Source organism: Peromyscus leucopus, chromosome 1, assembly GCF_004664715.2.
Source record: "Peromyscus leucopus breed LL Stock chromosome 1, UCI_PerLeu_2.1, whole genome shotgun sequence".
Classification (NCBI taxonomy): Eukaryota; Metazoa; Chordata; class Mammalia; order Rodentia; family Cricetidae; genus Peromyscus; species Peromyscus leucopus.
The window spans coordinates 6,127,898-6,152,052 of record NC_051063.1 but is presented as its reverse complement, the minus strand read 5'-3'; the positions used below and the strand labels follow the sequence as shown (position 1 = coordinate 6,152,052).

General features: G+C 41.1%; 3 protein-coding genes across 3 annotated transcripts; all 3 read left to right on the top strand.

The window, feature by feature from the left end:
• Positions 1-320: 320 nt before the first annotated feature.
• Positions 321-1,271, top strand: LOC114703505 (olfactory receptor 5A1). Its single transcript, XM_028884348.1, has one exon. It carries the CDS (start codon positions 321-323, stop codon positions 1,269-1,271), a length of 951 nt encoding a protein of 316 aa, XP_028740181.1.
• A 9,989-nt stretch (positions 1,272-11,260) lies between these two features.
• Positions 11,261-12,205, top strand: LOC114703485 (olfactory receptor 4D6). The gene has a single exon (XM_028884331.1). The coding sequence runs from the start codon at positions 11,261-11,263 to the stop codon at positions 12,203-12,205; it is 945 nt and encodes a 314-aa protein (XP_028740164.1).
• A 10,514-nt stretch (positions 12,206-22,719) lies between these two features.
• On the top strand, positions 22,720-23,655 carry LOC114703486 (olfactory receptor 4D11-like). The gene has a single exon (XM_028884332.1). It carries the CDS (start codon positions 22,720-22,722, stop codon positions 23,653-23,655), a length of 936 nt encoding a protein of 311 aa, XP_028740165.1.
• Positions 23,656-24,155: the final 500 nt, after the last annotated feature.

Sequence of the window (24,155 nt, the reverse complement as noted above, 5' to 3'; positions counted from 1 at the left end):
CTGCTGTCACTTATTAGGCACCACCTACCTTGTTTTCTGAGACAGGTCTATTACTGGCTAGCAATTTGCCAAGTAGGCTAGGATGGCTGCCTAATCCCCTGTACTGGCTTTTTAACAAGAGTTCTTGAAATATTACTTGGACACTCATGCTTAGGTGGCAAGCATTTTATTGACTGGGTCATCTCCCCGGCCCCTTTTGTTTTTAGCCCCATGTAGTTCCAGCCCCTCATGCATGTGTAACCACTTGTCCATAGCATCTGTAATGTGGATGGTCATTATTAACCCAGGTCTGCCCCTTATCCTTGTGGTCCATGGGAAACATGACTGTAACTAATGCCTGGAACAGCTCTGTGACCATGTTCATCTTCTTGGGATTCTCAGACCACCCAGAACTCCAAATTTTCCTCTTTCTGACTTTTCTGGGCATCTATCTCGTGACCTTGACCTGGAACTTGGCCCTCATCTTTCTGATCAGAGGTGACACCCGTTTGCACACACCCATGTACTTCTTCCTCAGCAACTTATCCTTCATTGACATTTGCTACTCGTCTTCTGTAGCTCCCAAGATGCTCTCTGATTTCTTTATAGAGCAGAAGACTATCTCATTCTGGGGATGTGCCGCTCAGTTCTTCTTCTTTGTTGGTCTGGGCCTCACTGAATGCTTCCTGCTGACAGCAATGGCATATGACAGATATGCTGCCATCTCTAGCCCCCTGCTCTACACTGCCATCATGTCCCAGGGTCTCTGCATGCGCATGGTGGCTGCGGCATATTTTGGTGGCTTCCTGAGTTCTTTTATTCAAGCCAGTTCCATATTTCAGCTCCACTTTTGTGGACCGAATGTCATCAACCACTTCTTCTGCGATCTCCCACCGATCCTGGCACTTTCTTGCTCCAACACATTCCTCAGCCAAGTGGTGAATTTCCTCGTAGTGATCGCAGTGGGAGGGACATCGTTTATCATCCTCCTGGTCTCCTACAGTTACATAGTGTCTGCAGTCTTGAAGATCCACTCCCTGGAAGGCCGATGGAAAGCTTTCAACACGTGTGCCTCACACCTCATGGCAGTGACCATGCTGTTTGGGACAGCACTTTTCATGTACCTGCGGCCCAGTTCCAGCTATTCATTAAGCAGAGACAAGGTAGTGTCTGTCTTCTATTCGATGGTGATCCCCATGCTGAACCCTCTCATTTACAGTTTGAGGAACAAAGAGATCAAAGATGCTCTGTGGAAGGTGATAGAGAAAAAGAAAGCGCTTTTTAGCTTGTGAGTGGAAACAAACTCCTCCACTCTACTGGAGGTGTGCATGACCCATGGCACTACCTCCCTCTCTGCCTTAGGCAAGGGAGATGTTCTGTGGTCATATTTGAAAATGAACTTTAAAAATGATCCCTGAAAAAGTACAGGGAGAGACAACCGGAATTGGGTGGTCTTTGGGGGGCTATGTGGAAACCTAATGCAGTGGGAAACTCCCTGGAATCTATAAGGGTGACCCTGGCAACAACTCGTAATAATGGAGGATACAGAGCCAGGACCAGCCATCTTCTATAGCTAGGCAAGGCTTCCAGTGGTAGGACTGGGACACCAACCCAGCCACAAAACTTTTGACCTACAATCTGTCCTGCCTACAAGATGTATTGGGACAATGGTGGTGTATCACTTGCAGGAGTGGCTAATCAATGACTGGTCTAACTAGAGGCCCATTGCACAAGAGGGAGCTCATGCCTGACACTGCCTGAATGGCCAGGAACCAAAGGCTGGATGAGAGAGAGAGAGAGAGAGAGAGAGAGAGAGAGAGAGAGAGAGAGAGAGAGAGAAGGAAGAGGAGAAGGAAAAGGAGGAGGAGGAGGAGGAGAAGAAGAAGACGAAGAAGACGAAGAAGAAGAAGAAGAAGAAGAAGAAGAAGAAGAAGAAGAAGAAGAAGAAGAAGAAGAAGAAGAAGAAAGAAAGAAAGAAAGAAAGAAAGAAAGAAAGAAAGAAAGAAAGAAAGAAAGAAAGAAAGATCAATGAAATGATTCCTAATGATATTCTTCTATACTCACAGACCAGAGCCTAAACCAATTAACATCAGAGAAGCTTCATCCAGCAACTGATGGGAGCAGATACAGAGACCCACAGCCAAACATTAGATGGAGCTCAGGGAACCCTGCAGAAGAGGGGGAGGAAGGACTGTAGGAGCCAGATGGGTTAGGGACACCAGAAGAACACAGCCCACAGAATCAACTAAGCAGGGCTCTTAGGGGCTCACAGAAACTGAAGCAGCAGTCACAGAGCCTACATGGGTCTGAGCTGGGTCCTCTGCATATGTGTTATAGTTGTTTAGCTTGGTGCTTTTATGGGACTCCTAAGAGTGGAGGACGGGGGGATCTCTGACTCTTTTGCCTGCTCCTCTGACACTTTTCCTCCTACGGGGTTGCCTCATCCAGCCTTGATATGAGAGTTTGTGCCTAGTTTTGTTGTATTATTGTTATGCCACGATCAGTTGATATCCCTGGGAGGCCTACACTTTCCTAAAGAGAAACAGAAGAGGAGTGGATCTTGGGGAGAAAAGAGTATTGGGAGGACTGGAGGGAGGGGAAAGTGTGGTCAGGATGATTGTATGAGAGAAGAATAAAACAGAAAAAAAAATGAGGCCTTTCCCATCAGATGCTCTTCATACTCACTGGCCTATTGAGTTCACCAATCAAGACAAAGGTGAAAGGAGTTTCTTCATAAAAAACAACTTTCATCTGGACATGGTAGCCCACTCATTTAATCCCTACACTTAGGAGGCAGCAGAAGGAAAGTCTCTGTGAGCTGAGGCTAGTCTGGTCTACATAAGGAGTTCCAAGCCAGTCAGGACTATATAGTGAGATGCTATCTCAAAAAAAATTTATAATAATGTATTTTTATAATAATTGTGACAACCATCTGTTATTAGATAATGTATATCAAACACAAAAGCTATTTAATCCAGTGTTTGTTATAATGCTTTGGTTAAATCACACTGTATGTAAGATATAAAATGAAGAAACAATATCTCATCTGACACCAGAAACAAGGACAGAGCTCTGGTACAGGTGCAGGTCTTCTGGAAATTGCTCCTACCAGATGGCAAAATTTGAAGGGACCTGTTATAGATAGGTTGGATAAATAACACGAAAAAAAATCTACTCCATTAAACAGCATCTTTTTGTTGAATTACCCTTGTGGCTGCTGAGCCATTCTCTAAGCAAATACTGAAGGGCATTGCCCTTTGCTACAGCTTCTTGCTGCCTCAGCTGTACAAGACCCTAACACACCTGAGTCCGATGGTCCAGTGATATTGCACTGTGGCTCATCTCTCTATGTCTGTCATCTGTTGAGTCAGTATTAGCTAGATTTCACCATGTTATTCCTTCAGCAGTCTGACACTGAGAACAAACTCCACTTCCGCTTCATGTCTATCTTAATCAACATAACCATACTTAACTCTCTTCTGTCTAAAGTGAGCCCTCCAAAATCTCTGTCCCTCCCCTACCTAAACATGTGCAGCTCCATGAGGTATATTTCATATTTTCCATCACCTAGGGCAATATAGAACAGGCTTTCATTTACATATAACTGCTCTTTGGAAGTAAAGACATTTAAAGTAGATGTGTCCATCAGAGATGTCTCTACTAGGAAGATCTACTCTGGTTTCTTTGTGTCTTTAGACACCAACATACTCCCTTTTGCCAGCCAGGCCAACTGAGGGCCCTGTGGAACCATGCACCTCCTATCTGCCTCCTGACTATACAACCAGCTTCCCAAGATCTGCTGTCCCCAAGATGACAAGAACTTACAGAAGATAGGACATCTAGACTTGGAGAGTCACACCAGAAGGCAGGAGAGAAGAAGCCAGCAGGCGGTTTGCCAACCTTTGGATAGTGTCTGTTCACACAGACAGTAACGGACAAGTTCCACAAAAGAAAAGAAAGTCTCAACCTTCAAAAAAGCTTACTCTTCTCCTGAACATTGTACAGGCCAATGCACTGACTTTTAGTAAGTGCAGGCTTAGCAACAATGCAAAGATTTAATGTGATTTCATTGTTCAAATAAGAGAACTGATGGGGATATTTGTACACTGTGAAGATGTGTCACTGTGATTGGTTTAATAAAGAACTGAATGGCCAATAGCTAGGCAGGAAGAGGCTAGGTGGAAATTCCAGGGACAGAGAGGACTCTGGGAAAAAGAAAGGTGGAGTCACCAGTCAGACACACAGAGGAAACAGGAGGTATAAGATGGAAAAGAGGTAACACCACATGATAGAATATATATTAATATAAGAGTGTTAATTTAACTTATAAATTATAAGAGCTAGTTAGGAACAAGCCTAAGCTATAGGCCAAGCTTTCATAATTAATAAGAAGTCTCCGTGTCATTATTTGGGAGCTGACTGGAGGGACAGAAAAAGACTGATTACAGAGAACTATCACTGCAGATTGAGAGAAGTATAATCAATGCATGAAGAGGAGAAATACCTGTCTAAGGTTCCCTGAATTCCCAAATTTAATTCCCATCTAAGACCAAGAAAATTTAAGTTGACCTCTACAAGTCATACACAGTCATTGCTTGATATCCAAAATTTTCTACCTGTATGCTAATTAAAAATAAAGAAAAAAACAAAGTATTAGGATGAGTTAGATACCTTTGTAGGTAAACGTGCTTGCTACACATGCATGATGGCTTGAGTTCCATCTCTGGAACCCACTACGGAAGGAAAGTGCCAACTCCCAAAAGTTGTCCTCTGACGTCTACACATACACTGTGGCATATACAAGTGCACACATGTGTGCATACACACAATAAAAATAAACAAATTTTTAAATAAAAAAAAGCATTGGCTAAATTACTGGTTGTGTTCTAGGGAGGACAGGACTTTTATCTGACCCAGTGGCTGCTTCAGACAGATTAACCCACTTAGGAGGAGCCCTGGAGTGCTGTGCTTACTATTGCTGTGCCTACCAAGTGGCCTTAAAAAGATGGCATGCTTTCTACTACAAGGAGACAGATGCCACTGAAACAAAAAGATGGGGGAGCTGAGCTACTCTACCCAATTTTCTCCCAAAAATGCCATCTCATAAGTCATGCCAACCTTCCTAGGGCAGGCTGAGTGAAGGAAGAGCATAAACCAGAAGAACCCTTTCCATGTAGGCTCCCCTTCTAGGAGAGATAAGAATAGAATTCTTCACACCTGCTGAGATATCTAGGCTTCTTCCACTGTCATCCACCAAATGCTGAACTGAAGCACCATTTGTGACTCCAAGGACCTCCATGCTAGGAGGGACTCACATGGGGCAGGCAACCAGATTGCCAGGAATCCAAATCTCAGGTTAGGGCTCTATAATGATGTTCCTAGCCAATGCCTGGATTTTTCAGAACCATTGAAAAACCATGTTGATTATTTTAAATGTTTGATAAAGTAATTTAATAAACAATGTGAATTTTTATTATCTAATATCGCATACACACTAAGGAAGATATCTGTCAGAGAAGCATTTCAAGGTTCCCAGGACCAGCAACTAAATCCCTGTGCCATTTTTCCCTATCTTTATTCCACCAACCATTATAACAACCTGTGGTGTAATCCATGCCAGATTTCCCCACAGACAATCAACTCCATGAATGTAGAGGCAGTGCTGGTTATCTGATACCCAGAAAGTACTAAATGCATATTGTGATTGATCATTGTCACTGATCTTTTAGAGAAAATCAATAATATGACCAAATTGTGATATCTGTCATAAGAAACTGGCTGTTTCAAATGGCTGCACATGGGCGTAAAAGACTTTGCACAAAGCCCAATGGTGATCTAGGCCAGAGAAGTAGCTTATGAGAACTGTTCAGGCTTCCCCGAATACACTTTCATAACCTCCTCATTGTCTTCTCATTGCGGTGGGGGGTGCAGAGAGATAGAGAGAGCGAGCACACACATATGTGTTGCTTAGTAACTTTTTAATAACTCCCATTGCATCTGCAAGCACAAGCCTTCTCCACTGGAAATTACATCCACCCCAAGTATCTGACACAAATCCCTATGCTGACTATTATATTAGGCTTCTAATTTGGGTTTGGGGGAACACTGCAGGTTGTGCCTGTGTTTGGGTGAAGCAAGGCAGAACCTTCACAATGGAGAAACAGGCAGCCTTGTCTTTCTAACACAAAGGTAGGTGAGAGCATCCTAAAGACTTGATAAAACTCATGATTTATGTAGTGTACAGCCTTTAGTCCTTGAAAAGTAAGACATCTGTTAGTAATTTAAATATCTCACTTTGAACTAAAAGTTTAAAACTCTTAGCTAGGTGTGATAGCACACACCTATGATTCCAGCACTCAGGTGGCCAGCCTTGTCTGCATAGGGAGTTTTATGCCAACTAGAGCTACATGGTGAGACCTTGTCTCAAAAACTAAGATATACATTAGAGAAAGGTAAGATTTTAGCATAAAACATTGTACTTCTGAAGACATATTTAAATTAAAAGGTGCTTTTTATGTTAAATTCATTGTATGAGTAACTATTGAATATCTGTAATGTAGAGGACATTAACCCCATGGTCCTTTTCTAAAAAGAAGATTAAAAGATAGCTTCAAGCAGGAGAGGAACTTGAGTCATAGCTAGGTCAACATTGTGATGACACTGGTGACCTACATTTGTATAAGTCATGGTATACACTCACAGGCAGACAGACAGCTCACGGACTCTCACAGGAACACAAAGGAATAGACGTGCTTGAAAGGTAAAGACAGGAGGATCACAAGTTCAACAACAGCCAGAGTTACCTGTCATGACCATATCTCCAAATAAATAAATAAGTCACTGAATTACTTAATTAATTTATAAAAAAATTGACTAAATAAAATTGCTCACAGATAATGGCCACAACTATTGAGATCTACATCCTTTCAGATGTCTAGGCATGTAGTTTTTCACCAAAATTACATCAGCTAATATATTGAATGTTTTAACCCATCACTAAAAGACCTTGTCACAATTCTACACTGTCAGTCTGAAAGTTGGCAAAGTCTAAACTGTACATTATACAGCACTTATTGGGCCAACTTTTTTACAACAAGCATTAACTTAAATCCTTATTTCGTCTACTTTGCACTACCCTGTGAGGAGCCTTCTTTGTCTTTATGACACTAGGCACTTGGTTTATTCATCCTTTAATTTGAATTCTTAAAGCAGAATTTCATACTAATAATGTTTGCACACTTTAACACATATTTCCAAAATGCCATTCCTCCAAATTTTGTCCCTGGTATTCAACATATTTGAAGGTATTTCCCCATATTCATAAATAACAGGCCTTTTCAACATTGACCAATATTCTACATAAAAATGTTATCTGGCCGGGCAGTGGTGGCGCACGCCTTTAATCCCAGCACTCGGGAGGCAGAGGCAGGTGGATCTCTGTGAGTTCGAGGCCAGCCTGGTCTCCAAAGCGAGTTCCAGGAAAGGCGCAAAGCTACACAGAGAAACCCTGTCTCGAAAAACCAAAAAAAAAAAAAGTTCTCTGATTGCAATTTTAATTTACATTTCTTTCATTAATAGTATGATTAATCATCTTTTCAAATGTGGGCTGATAACACATCTCTATGTGACTCAAGGTTCATTTATAAAGTATCTGTCTTGTTCTTTTGATTTATAAGACTTCTTCATTAAAGATATTAAGAATAGGCCAGGCATGGTGTTGCACACCTTTAATCTTAGCATTTGGGAGGCAGGGGAAGCAGATCTCTAGGAGTTTAAGGCCAGCTTGTCTACACAGTTGGTTTCAGGCCAGCCAGGGGTGCATAAGGAAGACCTTGTCTCAAAAACAATAAAGATTAATAGTTTGGTTGGGGGGGGGGGTTTGCAGATAGTTTCCCATTCTTCATTTATATTTAATTGTTAATATTTATAATGCTTTTGAATCCATGAATGTTACATACTGTCACTTAATCAAACCTGATTGTCTTTAATGTAATTTTCATTATTTTTGCATAATTTTATGTATTTATTTATTTTTGTTTATTTATCTTTATGTGTATTAGTGTTTTGCCTGCATGTATGTCTGTGTACCACTTGTGTGCCTTGGTGCCCCTGGTACCTGTAGAGGTCAGAAGGAGGCATCAGATCCCCTGACAGTTGAATCACAAATGGTTGGGAGCCACCTTATGGATACTAGCAATCAAACCCTCTGAAAGAGCACGCAGTTGCTTTTAACTACTGAGCCATCTCACCAACCCCTCCAAAAACTGTTTTTAAAATCTTCACTTCAGTTTTATCCTAATGTTTTCACTGCTTGAACATTTGACGTCTATGCTTTTCTTTTTCTGTGAGAAATATGTAAGTGTTGCACTCTATTTCAGTTTTAAGTTTCCATATGTAAATGAAGTCAAACATTCAAGCACATTTAGAATAAGGCTCAGTCAAAACTAGAAACGTAATATCATATGACTTTATAAGTCAATTTCTGGGAATTTGTCTTAAAGAAGTTATAGATGCATGCAAAGAAAATCATTTATTAATTGCTCCATGCTGCATTATTTGAAAATACTAATGAGAGCCCACTGGCCAACTTAAGAGGAACATGCCACTTATGTGGTCCCCTATCTCCTACGCTTTCAGAAACCCTGCTCCCAATGCTATCCATCACTGGCTTTCCAATCTCCCAAGACTGCTTTCTCACCTAGCTAATGCCTTGTTCCTCTCAACCCTTCATAACAAATGTGACTCCTACCCTGCCTGATTTATACTGTACCAATGAAAAATCTCTATCTTAGTAAACATGTTGTTCATCAATCTACAGAAGACCTGGCAGATTTTATAGCAACAGTAACAAGATATACTCAATAAAATAAAACGTAAAAAAAGAAACTATAGCATGGCTATATATTTTTAAATTGGGTAAATAATTAAGCCACACATGTTTTGAAAAGCAAAACAAAGACACGTGGTTCATAACAAAGTCCTGATTTTCCTAAGATGAGTGTCACTAAAGTCTTCCTGTATGACAGAAACATTTCCCCTGGAGCTTCACAGATCCTGCCTTCCACGTGATTAGGTGGATTTCCTTCCTCATAGATAACTTTGATAAAAAGATACAATTTCAAGTAGATTGTATCACCTGCATGATTTACTGCTGCTGTTTAACAAGTGAGTGGGGATTAAAGAAACAAATCACTTCCGAATATCAGTCACAAGGAGGACCTTACTGAGTGCTGACACATTGAAGTAAGATTTCTATGGAATTGTGTACCTTAAGCATCTATCAATGAAAGAAGATGTAAAAAGGTTTTAACTAAAAATATGAAAATTAAAATCAAAACTTTGCAATAGAAATGAATTTTTATGATAAGAACATCAGGGTTCTAAGGAACCCACAGAATTTTTATTTAATTCTTTGTGTATCTGAATTTCTCAAATAAAGACATTAAGTTGAACATGAACTATGAACCAAAGGCTGAGGGGCCCCCAACTGGATCAGGCCCTCTGAATAGGTGAGACAGTTGATTGGCTTGATCTGTTTGGGAGGCATCTAGGCAGTGGTAGCAGGTCCTGGGCTCGTTGCATGAGTTAGCTGTTTGAAACCTGGGACTTATGCAGGGACGCTTGGCTCAATCTGGGAGGAGGGGACCGGACCTGCCTGGACTGAGTCTATCAGGTCGATCCCAGTCCTCGGGGGAGACTTTGATCTGGAGGAGGTGGGAATGGGGGGTGGACTGGGGGGAAGGTGAGGGGGGCAGGAAGGGAGAGAACAAGGGAATCTGTGGCTATTATGTAGAACTGAATAGTATTGTAAAATAAATTAAAAAAAGAAAAAAATTACTAACAAAAAAAAAGACATTAAGTTGACCCAATTTTGATGTAATTTTAAAGGAAAAACATGAATAATTGATTGTTTATGGAATCCTCTAGTATTCTTTTATTTTGAGGGAAAATGTTTTATTTTTTTCTCTATATTCTCATGTTTATTTTGCTGTATTCTTCACACTGATTCTACTGCTTCAAATCCAACTGTCTACCTCTACTCCTAAAAGTGAAATTTGTCGCCTCAGCTGTCTGAATTATCTTAAATTTTTCTGAGATACAATTTGCTTAGGAAAAGCAGATATCCTTATTGAAACTGATCTTATTCACTAATGGCTCATTTTTTTATTTGGAAATAGAAGTTATTCTTCTATCATATAGAAATAGTATAAAGTCTTTGGAATACACATCAAAGACTCTGGCTAAAATTCCTTTCCCTAATCTATAGTCTGGTTCTGACCAAAAGAACAGAGTTGTCTTTTATTTCTGTAATGAAGAGAACTGGGCTGAGCCACCTCTGATGTTCTGTGAAGCTTTAATGACCAGTTCTTCTGACCACTAAACATTCTGGTCATTAAACAGCCCTAAACATCTACTGCTGGCCTGTCCACCTGGGTAAGATCCAGGTTTCCAGTTTGCTAAAGAGAAGTACTTATGAGAGCCCAATTCTTCCTTCCTGTAAGTCAGGAGATGAGAATTAGTCAGGCTACTTAACTAATGGTGTAAGCTTTATCTACCCATCAGGTTGCTGGTAAGCCAAAGTAATTCCCAGACATTGAATTGGCAGAGTGGTGTAGTCACAAATCTTCTGGATATTTGATTGAACACCAAGGGTGGAGGAATCTCATTAAATGGACTTAGCAAGTTGCTTGTTGAAACTGGGTTTGGGAAGAAAGGACAGGGAAGGCCACATCTGAAGAGCTGGTGGGAAGAAGGCTCAGAGGAGCCTAACCAAAATCTGGTCAAGGAGAATCATTTGAATTTGAGTGACAGCAACTGTGCAGGTATAGGCAAGTCATGCACTGGTCCAAGCTGCAGAGGAAACCATAACCACTCTGAAGATCCCACAGACTTTATGGTGAAAGTCAAGATGAAATTGCAGGGTTTTGAAAGTCCCCAGTGTTTGTGCAAAATAGCCTCCAGGTGAAGAAATTATCCTTACAAGGCAGAGGACAAATTAGTGGGCAAATGACCACAGCACATGAACCTCTCCCTACCTAGAATAAAGGCTAAGACTACGATGGTTCTCCCTGAAAACCAGGAACCATCAGATAAGGAATTTCTAGACCAAAAATTGAAGACTCTGGTCTAGTTTTTTTACGTAGTCATGATCATCTGAGTACTTTAAAAAGCCTAATAACAAAACAATATGTAACAAAGGACGTTTCAACCTCATGCTACCATACTGCAAACCCTAACATATCTTCTCCCTAGGTAGATGTAACAGAGGCTTATCCTAGTCATGGGCCAGATAAACCACACCAATGTGAAGGAATTCGTCTTTCTGGCACTTACTCACTTCCGAGAACTGGAGTTCTTTTTGTTCGTGGTCTTCTTTCTTGTGTATGTAACAACTGTGCTGGGAAATACCCTCATTGTGGTCACCATCACCTCTGAATCCCGTCTTCACACTCCTATGTACTTCCTCTTGAGGAACAAATCCATCCTAGATATTATTTTTTCATCTATCACAGTCCCCAAGTTCCTGGTGGGTCTTTTGTCAGAAAGGAAAACCATCTCCTACAATGGTTGTTTGACCCAGATCTTTTTCTTCCACTTTGCTGGTGGAGCAGATATTTTCTTCCTCTCTGTGATGGCCTATGACAGATACCTTGCAATTGCTAAACCCCTGCACTATGTAACCATTATGAGGAGAGAGGTATGGGTAGCCTTGGTGGTAGCCTCCTGGGTGGGTGGAGGTTTGCATTCAATTGTCCAGATAATTCTAATGCTTCCACTCCCCTTCTGTGGCCCCAACACCTTGGATGCCTTTTACTGTGATGTACCCCAGGTGGTGAAGCTGGCCTGCACTGATACCTTTGCTCTTGAACTTCTCATGATCTCCAACAATGGGCTGGTGACCCTACTGTGGTTCCTCCTGCTCCTGGGTTCCTACACCATGATTCTGGTTATGCTCAGATCCCATTCTGGGGAGGGACGAAACAAGGCTCTCTCCACCTGCACCTCCCACATCATGGTGGTGACCCTCCATTTCGTGCCCTGTGTTTACATCTATTGCCGACCCTTCACTACCCTGCCCATGGACACGGCCATATCTATCAATAACACTGTCATCACACCTATGCTAAACCCCATGATCTACACTCTCAGGAACCAAGAGATGAAGTCAGCCATGAGGAGACTGCAAAGGAGGCTGGGGCCTTCTGAGAGCAATAAGCTGGGGTGAGCCATCTGGTGGAGTCCAGAAGTCTAAGGCTAATTCAGTCCTCCACATCTGCTAGTCTAAGAATAAGAGAGAGCTGGTTCTGTGTATCTTCTGTGATATAGATGCCACCATATGCCTTCTGTGATATAAACATGCAAATCTATTAGCGGGAATATGAAAATAAAATGAGGAGATGAGACCAGACAATGTGCACTACCTGACTTATGGGCAGGGGAGACGTCCAGGAGAAACAACTGAAATCATTCCCAAAAGGGCTAATGTGCTGTCATCTGTTGCTCCCATGCCATCCTTTCCTTGCTTCACCACCTCTGATGCAGAACAGCACTACTGTCCACAAAGTTGTCAGAGAACGACGTATGTTAATGGTGTGAGGGTGGGAGTTACAAAAGTCAGCATGCTGCAAATGTTCCCTGTTGTTTCTATCCTTACATTCCTAAGTAAGCATGTACACATCGGTCGATTATTAAAAGTGATGTTACATAATGAATACAGTATTATAAATGTATTTCATCAATTAGTGAAAAGAGAAGGAATTACTTAAATTGGGTTAAATCTGGTGTGTGTGTGTGTGTGTGTGTGTGTGTGTGTGTGTGTGTGTAAAGATCTATGTCTAAAGCCAGGCAGTGGTGTCTCATGCCTTTAATACCAGCACTTGGGAGGCAGAGGCAGGTAAATCTGTGAGTTCAAGACCAGCCTGGTCTACACAGAGTGAGTTCCAAGACAGCCAGAACTACACAGAAACCCTGTCTGTAAGAAAATAAAAAAAAAGAAGGAAGGAGGGAAGGAAGGAAGGAGGAAGGGAGGAAAGAAAGAAAGAAAGAAAGAAAGAAAGAAAGAAAGAAAGAAAGAAAGAAAGAAAGAAAGAGAAATGAAAAAGAAAAAAACTATGTCTAATGCAGATACTTCCTGTTCTTCATGTTCTTCATTCCATTCAACTGATTTGTCCACTGAAATTAATCTTGGGGTTACATGTGCAGTTTGTAGACATACACTTAGCATATCTGTTATGTTATTTCATCTCAATCTCAACTTCCCTTTTCACTCTATCTGTTCTTTCTGTTTTTCCCAAGAGCTCTGTGTGTGTGTGTGTGTGTGCGCGCGCGCGTGTGTACATGTGTGTGTGTGCATGTGTACATGTGTGTGTGCATGTGCACGAGCGTGCACTTGTGCATATGTGCATGTGGTCAGAGGACAATATGTGGGGTCATTCCTCAGGAGCCATTCATCTTATTTATTGAGGCAGAGTCCCTCACTTGCCTGGAGCTCATCTACTCAGCCAGACGGCTGGATCAGTGAGCCCCAAGGATCATCGTCTCTCCTACATTGGAGTTACAAGCCTGCACCCCCACCTCACCCAGCTTTCTCACATGGATTCTGAAGATGGAACTTAAAGTCCACATGCGGAAGAGGCAACATCTTACTGATGGAGCCATCTCCCCAGACCCTTGTAGGACTTTTAAAAGGGAAATAAAACAGTACCTTTTGTCTAAGTATTAGTAGACTATCTAAGACAGTTCATCGTAGTTCAAAACAAAAAACACCCTAAGAAATATCTTCCACCATCAAGATTTATTTTAATAACAATATTGGATAAAAGGAAACACGTCATTGTAGGGTCATTTGCAAATGACTATTGAATATGTGTTAGAATTCATCTCTACCACACAGGAAGGGTTTCAACTGTGGATATGTAAAGACAGTCTTTCTCCCTCTGTGCTTCCACCCTTGTGTCTCCCCACAGTCATTCAAGATCAAGTAAAAAAAAAATAAGAAAGCTCAGGAAATTGAAACACATTGAACTACTTTTCTTACAAAGTATCAAATTGTTACAATGCAGAAGATTAAGTCAGGAAGGTTCTAGTAGATAATGTTCATCTGTGATCCTCCCTGACTCCCATAAGACAAAGCTACTTGCAGCCAAGACTTAGGATCACAGGGCAATGCTTCTTAGTCTTTCTCTTTTATCTGTTCTTTCACATTTTCACACACACGCACGTGCACATATGTGTGTGTATACATCAAAGCACTGTATACATATACCCATATAGTATATGTATATATAGTATATGTATATGTGCATATGTAGATAGAGTACTTTGATAATATCACTCACACACATTATCCTCTCTTCCCTCCCACTCCTGCAAACCCCTTCTCAAGAATGTCTCCTCCTGACAGTTATGTAGCTGGGTCTGAAATCATTTCCAAAAGGGCTAATGTGTGACCAGGATCTATCCCTGGTACATGAGCTGGCTTTCTGGACCCCATTACCTATGGTTAGACACCTTGCTCACCCCTGATAAAGCGGGGAGGGGCTTGGTCCTACCTCAACTGAATATGCCAGGCTTAGCTGTCCCCCCATGGGAGAACTTACCCTGTTGGAGGAGGGTATGAGGCGGGGAGGGGAAGGGGAGGGAAGGGGGAGCGGGAGGAGGGAAAAGAGGGGGATCTGTGGTTGGTATGTAAAATGAATTTTAAAAATTTTTTTTAAAAAAAGAATGTCTCCTATTTTCATGCCTTCTTTTTTATGACCTACTGAATTTAATTAGGGTTGCTTATATAAGGATAGGTGGGAGTTGTTTATTTGAGCAAGACAAACTTACAGTGGCAACAACACTGAGACTATGACCTCCCTGGACCCCAGCAACAATATCCCAGGATGAGATAGTCACGGGTCCTGTCTTGAACAGGTTTATGCTGATAACTACAATACTGTGGGTTCATGGGTGGGACAGCCAAGTGTCCAGGAGATGGCATTTCACAGTACTCCCCCCCCCCATCCTCCAGCTCTTTTTTTAGTGTTCCCTGAGCCTTGAAGTGGGCGTTATTGAAGTCTTTTTTAAGGCTGAGCACTCAACAATCTCAGGACTCTGACTCATCCTCGACCATTCTTAAATTCCTATCCCCTTAATGAACTTCATTAAATATTTTTCTTGATGGCCCCCACAAAGAAATTCCCTACCAAAGATTTATTATGTATCTTTTCATATACCAATGTTCATTGAAAAGCCATACATTATTGAAAAAAAAAATAGGCTGATTTTGCTTTCCCCAAAATCAGTTGTCCCTTTGTCCTGTGAAGAATGAAGAATAATCCTTTGCCATTAGATGCTCCCATAGACCAATGTTTCTCAAAAAGTCAGAGAACAAGGGAATGCATAGATTTGTGTCTTCTACAGTTTGGGAAGAATTTGGAAAACAGCTGTCCTGATTAGCTTTAACTGTCAACTTGATACAACTTAGAAATATCTTGTAAGAGAATCTCAACTGAGAAACTGTCTAAAACAAATTGGCCTCGTCCATGTCTGTTGAAAATGGTCTTGCTCGTTAATTGATGTAAGAGAGAGTCCAGCCCATTGTGGGCAGCACCATTCCCTAGGCATGCTGTCCTAAATTCTATAAGAAAGTTATCTGAAGATAAGCCCGCCAGCCAACAAACAACGTATTCCATGGCTGCGGCTACAGTGCCTTGACTTCCCTCAGGGATGGACAGTGACCTGAAACCGTTAGCTGTGGAGACCTTCCCTCTGTGAGTTTACCTTTGGTTGGGTTGTTTTATAACAGCAACAAACACGAAACTAGGACAGCCATATGGAAACTAACTACTTCATAAGCCAATTAAAATACGCTTGTTTAAAAAGAGGAAAGGGAGATAACATCCATGGCTAGATAATGATGCTTCTGGAAGTTATGAGTTATATAAAAAAAAATCACTGCCAGGTGGTATACCTCCTTAGAAGCTGTTTCTCAGGGAGACACCCCCCTCAAAAAAAAAAAAAACAGTACAGATGTCTTACCATTCTTCATGGTCTACAAGAACAAGATTATAATATTCTATTACTAAAGACACTATACACCTTTGTAGCAAGATACAGAGAAATCATGCTGGAACTGAGATGTAGAGTTGCTCCCCACTGTCCAGTTTTCATATTGCTAAAAAGGTGCTACACGGGCTGCTGAGGGGAAAAGTCATCAACAGCCTTACTCAGCTTTGAACTCTATGAACTGTGACACTAACCCACCAGGAAAGATGGCCCCAGTGGTGCAATAATGGTATAACTGTTATGAGGGATAACCAACTTTTCTCTGAGTGGATTTAACCCCCAGTCCACAGGAAAGAATTCATGCCTTGCCGAAAACCCGTGGCTTTATGGGAATAGAGTGTCATAACCTTATGAGAGGAATTTACTTCTGGTAAATGGCACCAAACTATTTTTATATATATTACAGCCAGCCACAGAGAAGCTTCTTTTTGCCATGAATTGTTCTGAATGCAAACAATTATGGCTGCTCAAGATCCTGAGAATAAATAACAGTTGAGTGTTCTGCCCAAAATAGGACATTTATACCATCTTCCCTCACAAAAGCTCATAGGACAATGTGGAAAAAGGAGAGGGAAAACATAAACACCACATCTGGAAAAGGCTCTGAAATACTAACTTCTTGGCATGACACAGCCATCATGACCCTGTAAGAGCTGCAGTTGTTTGCACTAGGCCTACATGAGACTGGGCCTACAAACTAATAATCATGGATTGAGGAAGGGCTCAGGGGACCCTAACCCTCCCTTCTTAAATATTGGCTAGTGATGGATTTTGAAGAGGGCAGTTGTTGTCTTCAGTTGCATGCCCACCAGTTTCCAGTGGATAAATCCACACTCATGGTCATACAGATAGCCCTGGTTAAACTCAGTAAGTCACAAAACAAAACAAAAACCTACCATTATGGTAGCAGGGACTAGTAGAAAAGAAGGGCAAAAAGGAGACTAGAGAGGGTGGGCGTGAGAATAATCAGAATACATTATACACGTGTATTAAGAACAAACTCAATAAAAAATAATTTGAAGAGCAAAGAAAGTGGACACTTTTACATGCATGCACATGACTGATTTGCAAGTAATTACTTAGAAACTTTCTAATAACTCACACTGGGACCATGGTACTCAGAAGACTGTCCATTCTGTTTCAATGCTCACATTCAAATTCCCTTTGCTAATTTTCATACTAAATTTGGGGTTCATAAAACAGTGCCAAAGGTAAGGACAGTTTGGGATAAGAAGAAAGTCACAACAATGTGACTCCCAAGATCTGTCCTTCCAATGTGAAGGCTAAAGAGATGACATCGAAGCCGGCCATAGCTAATCTTCATAAGGCCTTCACCTACCAACACAATGTTTGCCTCCATCATCTGCACTGAGGCCTAGCAATCCAAGCCTTCATGATATGCATTCATGGTTGGACACTGAAGAATTTAGGTAAGGACACTGAGCTGTTGGAATATAGATTACTATCGGCTGTGCAGGAGATGCTGAAGAAATAGTTGAAGGTTTGACAGTTGAAAATAGAAACATAGTGTTAAGTATTAGGAAGTCAGGAATGTCTTCAGGAGAAGGAAAAATGAACATGAACTCAACACAGCAAAAGAAAAGGAAGATTTTACTAGAAAAAAAATTTAATTGCAAAGAAAGAACAGGTTTTGTTCCAGTTTAGGCCTTAGGATAATCCTTGAGGATCATGAAACCTTTCTCTACAAAATAATTCCTCCTTTTAAAACCCTAAATTCTCTTTTAAAACCTTATTCATTTCAGAGGCAGAAATTTATATGCATACTTTTCTAATGGCTGACTCGGTCTCCTTGACTTAGACCATAAACAGCAATATTCCCAAGCACACAGATTCAACACCCAAGTTTTTTTCCACTTGATCAGTTCCCACAAGTTTGTTCAAACAAAAAGAACAAGTTGGCTCAAAGAGGTTTTATAGTGAGGCATTTTACATTTTGTAAATGTTTTTGTATGCAATCCTTCCGTGGTAGGCAAAAAAGATGATGCTTTCAGAAGAAAGGAAAGAGCCAAGTTAATTGAGAGCCGATTGTATGCTAGGGACTTTACAAACTTTACCATATTTGTTCTTTACATAGCTTCATGCGTAAAGGTTATGCTTTCCAAGTTTACAAAGAAAACTGGAGAAACATTAAGGATTCATTCCAGGTATAAACAAGAAGGAGGAAGAGACAGAATTCCAAGCCAGTGATGTCCTGTTCTTAAGCCCTGGACTTTGTCCTGTAGTTAATACAACCAAGAAGCCATGTATAATATAGTTTTCTCAAGATTAAAGAACTACTTTGTAATCTGCATCAGAGGAAGATATCTCTATCTTGCATCTTTGAGGCCAAGGCAGAAAGATGAGCAAATTAGTTTCTTAGGGTCTGGAGCTGCAGCTCATTGATACAGTTATTGCCTCAAGTTATTGCTAGAGGACCTATGATTGGAGAGATAAGACAGGTAGACTGAAGGTATTTATCTACATTATTTTTCAAACTCTTTGCTTTCCAAAGCTTGCCCAAACCTGCTTCCTTGCTGACATTAAACTATATATCTGTATGAAGGTGTCAGGTAATTAAGTCAAATTCAGGTGCTAAACCTAAATATAGCTCTCTCCTCTGAGTAAATGTTTGTCCTTTTGTTACCATCATAAGCTTCCTCACACATTGTTAAGGAATTGAAAGTCAAAGACTGACTTCACAACTCACTTGCTAGGTGACTTCCTGCGTGTCACTTAAGTCTATAAGAAATAGTATCTTTCTACAATTGATCTTTAAGCTAAAAAGATTGCTCAGTCCTGACTGACCTGGAAAAAATACAACAAAGTAAAATTCCCCTCAGTTGAATCTACTATTTTCTCCCCATCCACAACTTCATAATAAGAGGATGGACATGATACCAAGGGAAAAGTGGTAGCTGTCATTATGTCCACCTGTGGAAGCCAGAAATTATAAATCCCAAGATGAACAGACATTATTTGATATTTCTTCATTGGAAAGGCAAAGAAGGATCCACCATACCAATGGTCTACATCATCCTGGTAATGTTAGGTTTGGGGAGGAGAAGGAGCAGGGGTTAAGAAACAGGGAGAATTGTTCTTCAAACAGATCTACTCACACTGCATCGGAGTGTGATCTGAGTAAGAGCTTCAGTTCTGCCAGACAAAGCAAGGTGTCTGATCTTAAAGGTTTCTTTTTTATGATTTACTTTTTGTTATATATATATATATATATATAGATATAGATATATAGATATATATAGATATGTTGAGGCAGTCTAGTCACCAGAGTGCAGGGTCCAGAAAAGGACATCAGATCTCCTGAAGCTAAGGTTACAGGCAGTTGTGAGCTGTCTGGCATAGGTACTAGGTACTGAACTTGGATCCTCTGCAAGAGCAGCAAATGCTCTTAATCTCTGAGACATCTCTCCAAACCCTGACTGTAAAGGTTTCTGCAGGATGGGGAGGTCCTGCAAATGAGGGATCAGGTCTACTTAATGTATGACCTGTGCTATATGACAAGAAAGGGGAGCAGGGCATGTGTAACTTAGGATACATTACAGGGGTCGCTCATACTCTGAACATGGGAGTGGGGCTTGGTTAATGTGTGACCCAAGCAACTTGACAGCAATCAAGCTTCCTTTGACCCTGGAGTGGCAGGGAACAGGGTGTACATCTGCCTTGCTCTATCTGCTTAGGGCCTGGCTAAATTGGCATTTCCATCCTTTTTCATATACACATGTCTAGACCATAGCTACTTTCTTCACTAATAAATCCATCTCTACTGCCATTCTTTGTCATCTTTTTATTGTTGTTGTTTAAACCCCATCATTTACCCAAAAAAAAATGTGAGACTCCATAAATGAAATTTAAAATGTAAAGGGTATCATTTGTATGACAAAGCACGTAAGAAGTGAAAGAACTCCGTTTCCATTGTGAAAGAATTCACAATTCCATTGTGATGGGGAGAAGAGAAAGGGTAATGAAATTCACCCTTGGAAGTGCTTGAGAAAAGTGAGTAAGGAGGTCCTTACATAAATTATTTTTAGATTTGTGTGTCTTGAAATTGACAGGAGAATGAGGTGCCAGGAGAAATTTGTCTTATTTCTACCCTGCCATTGGCTTTCTTTACGACCTTGGAGACTTTATTTTCTTTTACTTGCTCAATTTGGTATCACTAAAGTGAGATAATAATATCTACCCCTTGAGCCTCAGAATGATGCAAAGAAACATTGTATTTAAACATATGGTATCGAGGACTATGGGAGTCCAGCCCCTCGATAGTCCCCTCCCAGGTCCGGGAAGAATCTACAACCAGCTGATAATTAATCTTTAATGAGAAGAAATGAATCTATGCACACGAAACTCCTTAATCCATATGCTTTATTATTCTGTGTCAGTTACAAACTTATATTCTGCTCTCATATTTAGGTCATCTTTAGCCTGATTTCTCTCTACACTTGTCTGCGATCCCCTCTAGGTTCTATCTTAATTTCTTCATCTAGTTCTGCCCCTTCTAGGTTCTCATCCATCTTGTTCCTCCCCATATCATCTCCTCTCCCATCCCCTCTCTCCTCATCTCGTTCTGCCTCATCTTGTTCTTCCCCATCTGGCTTTTCCTCATCTTCCATCTCGTTCCTCTAGCACTCTCTTTTAGCCCTTCAATCTACTTCTTTTCCATCTCAGTTTGTTCCTCTCAAGTTCTTACCCATCTAGTTCTTCCATTCTTTTTTCTCTTCTCCCTCCTCCAGTGCCCTGGAAGTTCCAGTATATATACACTTACAAGCAGTATTCCCTTAGCAGTGCAAAACCAGGCTTCCAGGGTGAAATGGAGGGGTGATAAGAATCACACAGGGAGGCAATAACCGTTAATTATCATTTGCAACCCCAAAGGGAAGTGACCAATGGGGAAATGAATTAACTAAAGGCTAAATTCAGGTAATATCTAAGAAGAGGGATCTTATGTGCTCAACTATAATCTTAAACGTGATTGGTAGAAAGTGTTAAGAATCTATAAGTTGCTAGTTCAATGGGAGAAAATAAAACTGCCTTCTTTTTTCCTGTGGCTCCTATCTGTCCAAGCTATCTGCCATTTTTCTGCAGGGTGGGGAAAGTGTGCTCAGTCACTAGGCAACCTGTGTACAGCTAGATGCCTCTGGTGATATTTAAAGGGAGATCTGGCACTGGAGGTAAGATTTGGGAAAGGAGGAAGTAAGGCTTAATTGGCACATCCGCCAGGCCTTCTCAAACAGGTAGCCTGGATGCTTAAGTCTGTTCTTAGAGAGTACAGAGGTATCTCTGATAAAGTACTTTCCTCCATCTGGGGATGGACCTGGCCGGATGCTGCTAATGATAATTACAGGGAGGCTTGAACTGGAGTTCTGGCTGAGCATAGCTGTCTGCCCAGAAGGTTATCTAAATATTTCTAGAAGTGGTTAGGTAAGGAGTTAGCGGTCTATAAAGTTGGTAAGGCTGTAAGAAAGGAGGGTCCTAGCTGAATTGTGTAAAGCTATTACTAACATCCACCTGAGTTAGGCGGTGTCTCCTTGTGGAATTTATCTTAAATCAGGAGACTTGCATGTGGACTTTTATTACTGCTAGTCCTTGAAAGTAGCCAAGGGAGATATCTGATTGCAGAGAAAGCCTTTCCTAAGGCAGTTCTCCAAATACCTGGAATGTGTATGTCCAGAGAGTGATCAGTCCACACTGTTAGTCCTTCTTAGGGGAAAGTCAATTGGAAAAACTATGAAGGCACACATGATTTTCATAACAGAATACAGCTGATATATAACAAGCCAAGTAACACCAAAAACTCCTTGGGATTTGGCTTCCTCTGGAGGAATTCCCTGATTCCTCCAGGTAGTGACTTTGCCATAACCAGCTGAGTTCTTATGATATATTCCTGTGACCTGCAGCAATATGGGAGTTTCTAAAACAATAATATCTCTCCATGTGGATCCTTATTATGCTATTGGAGAGTGGCAATTTATTCCAGTGGCTTTAAGATTAGATAGATAGGTAGATAGATAGATAGATAGATAGATAGATAGATAGATAGATAGATCGGTGGGTGGGTGGATGGATGGATGGATGGATGAATAGATGGATGGATGAATAGATGGGTGGATGGATAAATAGATAGCACACACACGCGAGTGCCACTGCCAGGGTATGGAGGTCAGAGGACAACTTGTAGAAGTTTGTTCTCTCCTTCCACCACGTAGGTTCTGAGAAACAAACTCAGGTCTTCAGATTTGGCAGAATGTGCCTTTACGTGCTGAGCCATCTCACCAAGTCCTTGGTATCTTTTAAACTATAGAAACAAAATGTAGTAAAATGGTAATATTTAGATTTATAGGGCTGGAGCCCAGAACCTGTTTTGTGTGCCCTTACATAAGGCTCTCGTTCTCAGTTCCTAGAGGCAAGTTTTAACACAGTCCACAAGCACCCACCAAGTATAATATGAAAACAAATTGTCTAGTCTAAACTACAACTTGTACTAATGATAGAACTGAGGCAAGAAAGCTCAAGTGTTTTTCCCAAGTCCCAGAGCAAGTTCCTGATGAACATGCTACAGTGACTAAGTACATACCTGTGCACATTCTATCTCTTTAGGATGCAAACCTTACTTTATTGTTTCAGTAATTCCAGAATTTCCTTTAAAGGTGTACACAGAGGAAGAAATGTCATTCGATGGCACTGAGAAATCACACCAAGGTGACTGAATTTATTTTTTGTGGCCTTACCCAATCTCAAGAACTGAGTTTACTTTTGTTTTTCTTTTTATCTATGGTTTATATAACAACTGTGTTAGCAAATGTCACCATCATGGTCACCGTGACCTGGGAGTCCCGCCTCCACACTCCTATGTACTTCCTGCTTCGTAACCTCTCTGTCTTAGACATCTGTTTCTCCTCCATCACTATTCCAAAGGTCCTAGTAGACCTTCTCTCAAGAAGAAAGACCATCTCCTTCAATGGCTGCTTTACTCAGATCTTTTTCTTCCACCTGCTTGGTGGTGCAGACATTTTCTCCCTCTCTGTGATGGCGTTTGATCGTTATATGGCCATCTTCAAGCCCCTGCACTATGTGACCATAATGAGTAAGGGGCGGTGCACTGCCCTCATTGTGGCTTCCTGGGTGGGTGGCTTTGTCCACTCCATTGTGCAGATTTACCTATTGCTCCCACTCCCTTTCTGTGGACCCAATGTTGTTGATGGTTTCTACTGCGATGTCCCACAGGTTCTCAAACTCGCCTGCACTGACACCTTTGATCTTGAACTCCTGATGATATCAAACAATGGCCTGATCACTACGCTATGGTTTGTTCTTCTTCTTGTATCCTACACAGTCATCTTGACAATGCTGAGGTCACACACAGGGGAGGGAAAGAGAAAAGCCATTTCTACCTGCACCTCCCACATCACCGTGGTCACCCTGCACTTTGTGCCCTGCATCTATGTCTATGCCCGGCCTTTCACTGCCCTCCCCATGGACAGAGCTGTTTCAGTCACCCTAAATAGCATTGTCCCTGTCCTGAACCCGATGATCTACACCCTGAGGAACCAGGAGATGAAGTCAGCCATGAAGAGACTCAGGAAAAGACTCATACTTTCTGAGGTAGAATAGTTCGATAACTGATTGTGGAAATATAATTGAATCCTTTTTTTTTTACATTGGGACTTTGCTATACACAATCAAGTATAGTAATATGGCATGTTTATGAAAGATCTGACTCATAAAATCATTTGTAAGCATGGACTTTAGTAGCAAGTTAAGCAAGAAGAATATAACCCATGAAGGGAGACTGACAGAAAACAAGGGATAAACATGAACTGTAATAGAAGTGCCGGGTCACCTATCAAAGGTTGCCAATCAAGGGTTTGATTTGAGACATATAGAGGTTAACAGGGTCATTTGTCTCAAAATTGCAGGTCTCTAGCACATATATCTCCATTTATTGGCAATTATTCTATGACTTTGGGGGTTCTGCTATGAGTTAAACACTGTTGGTAATTTTGGCCTTCCTTTTTAAGTCAATACACAGTTGTTTTAAATGGTTTTTAAAGATTTCCTGCTGTCATTCATTGCCTATGACTCTGAAAATTGACTGTGAACTTGACTTGCAG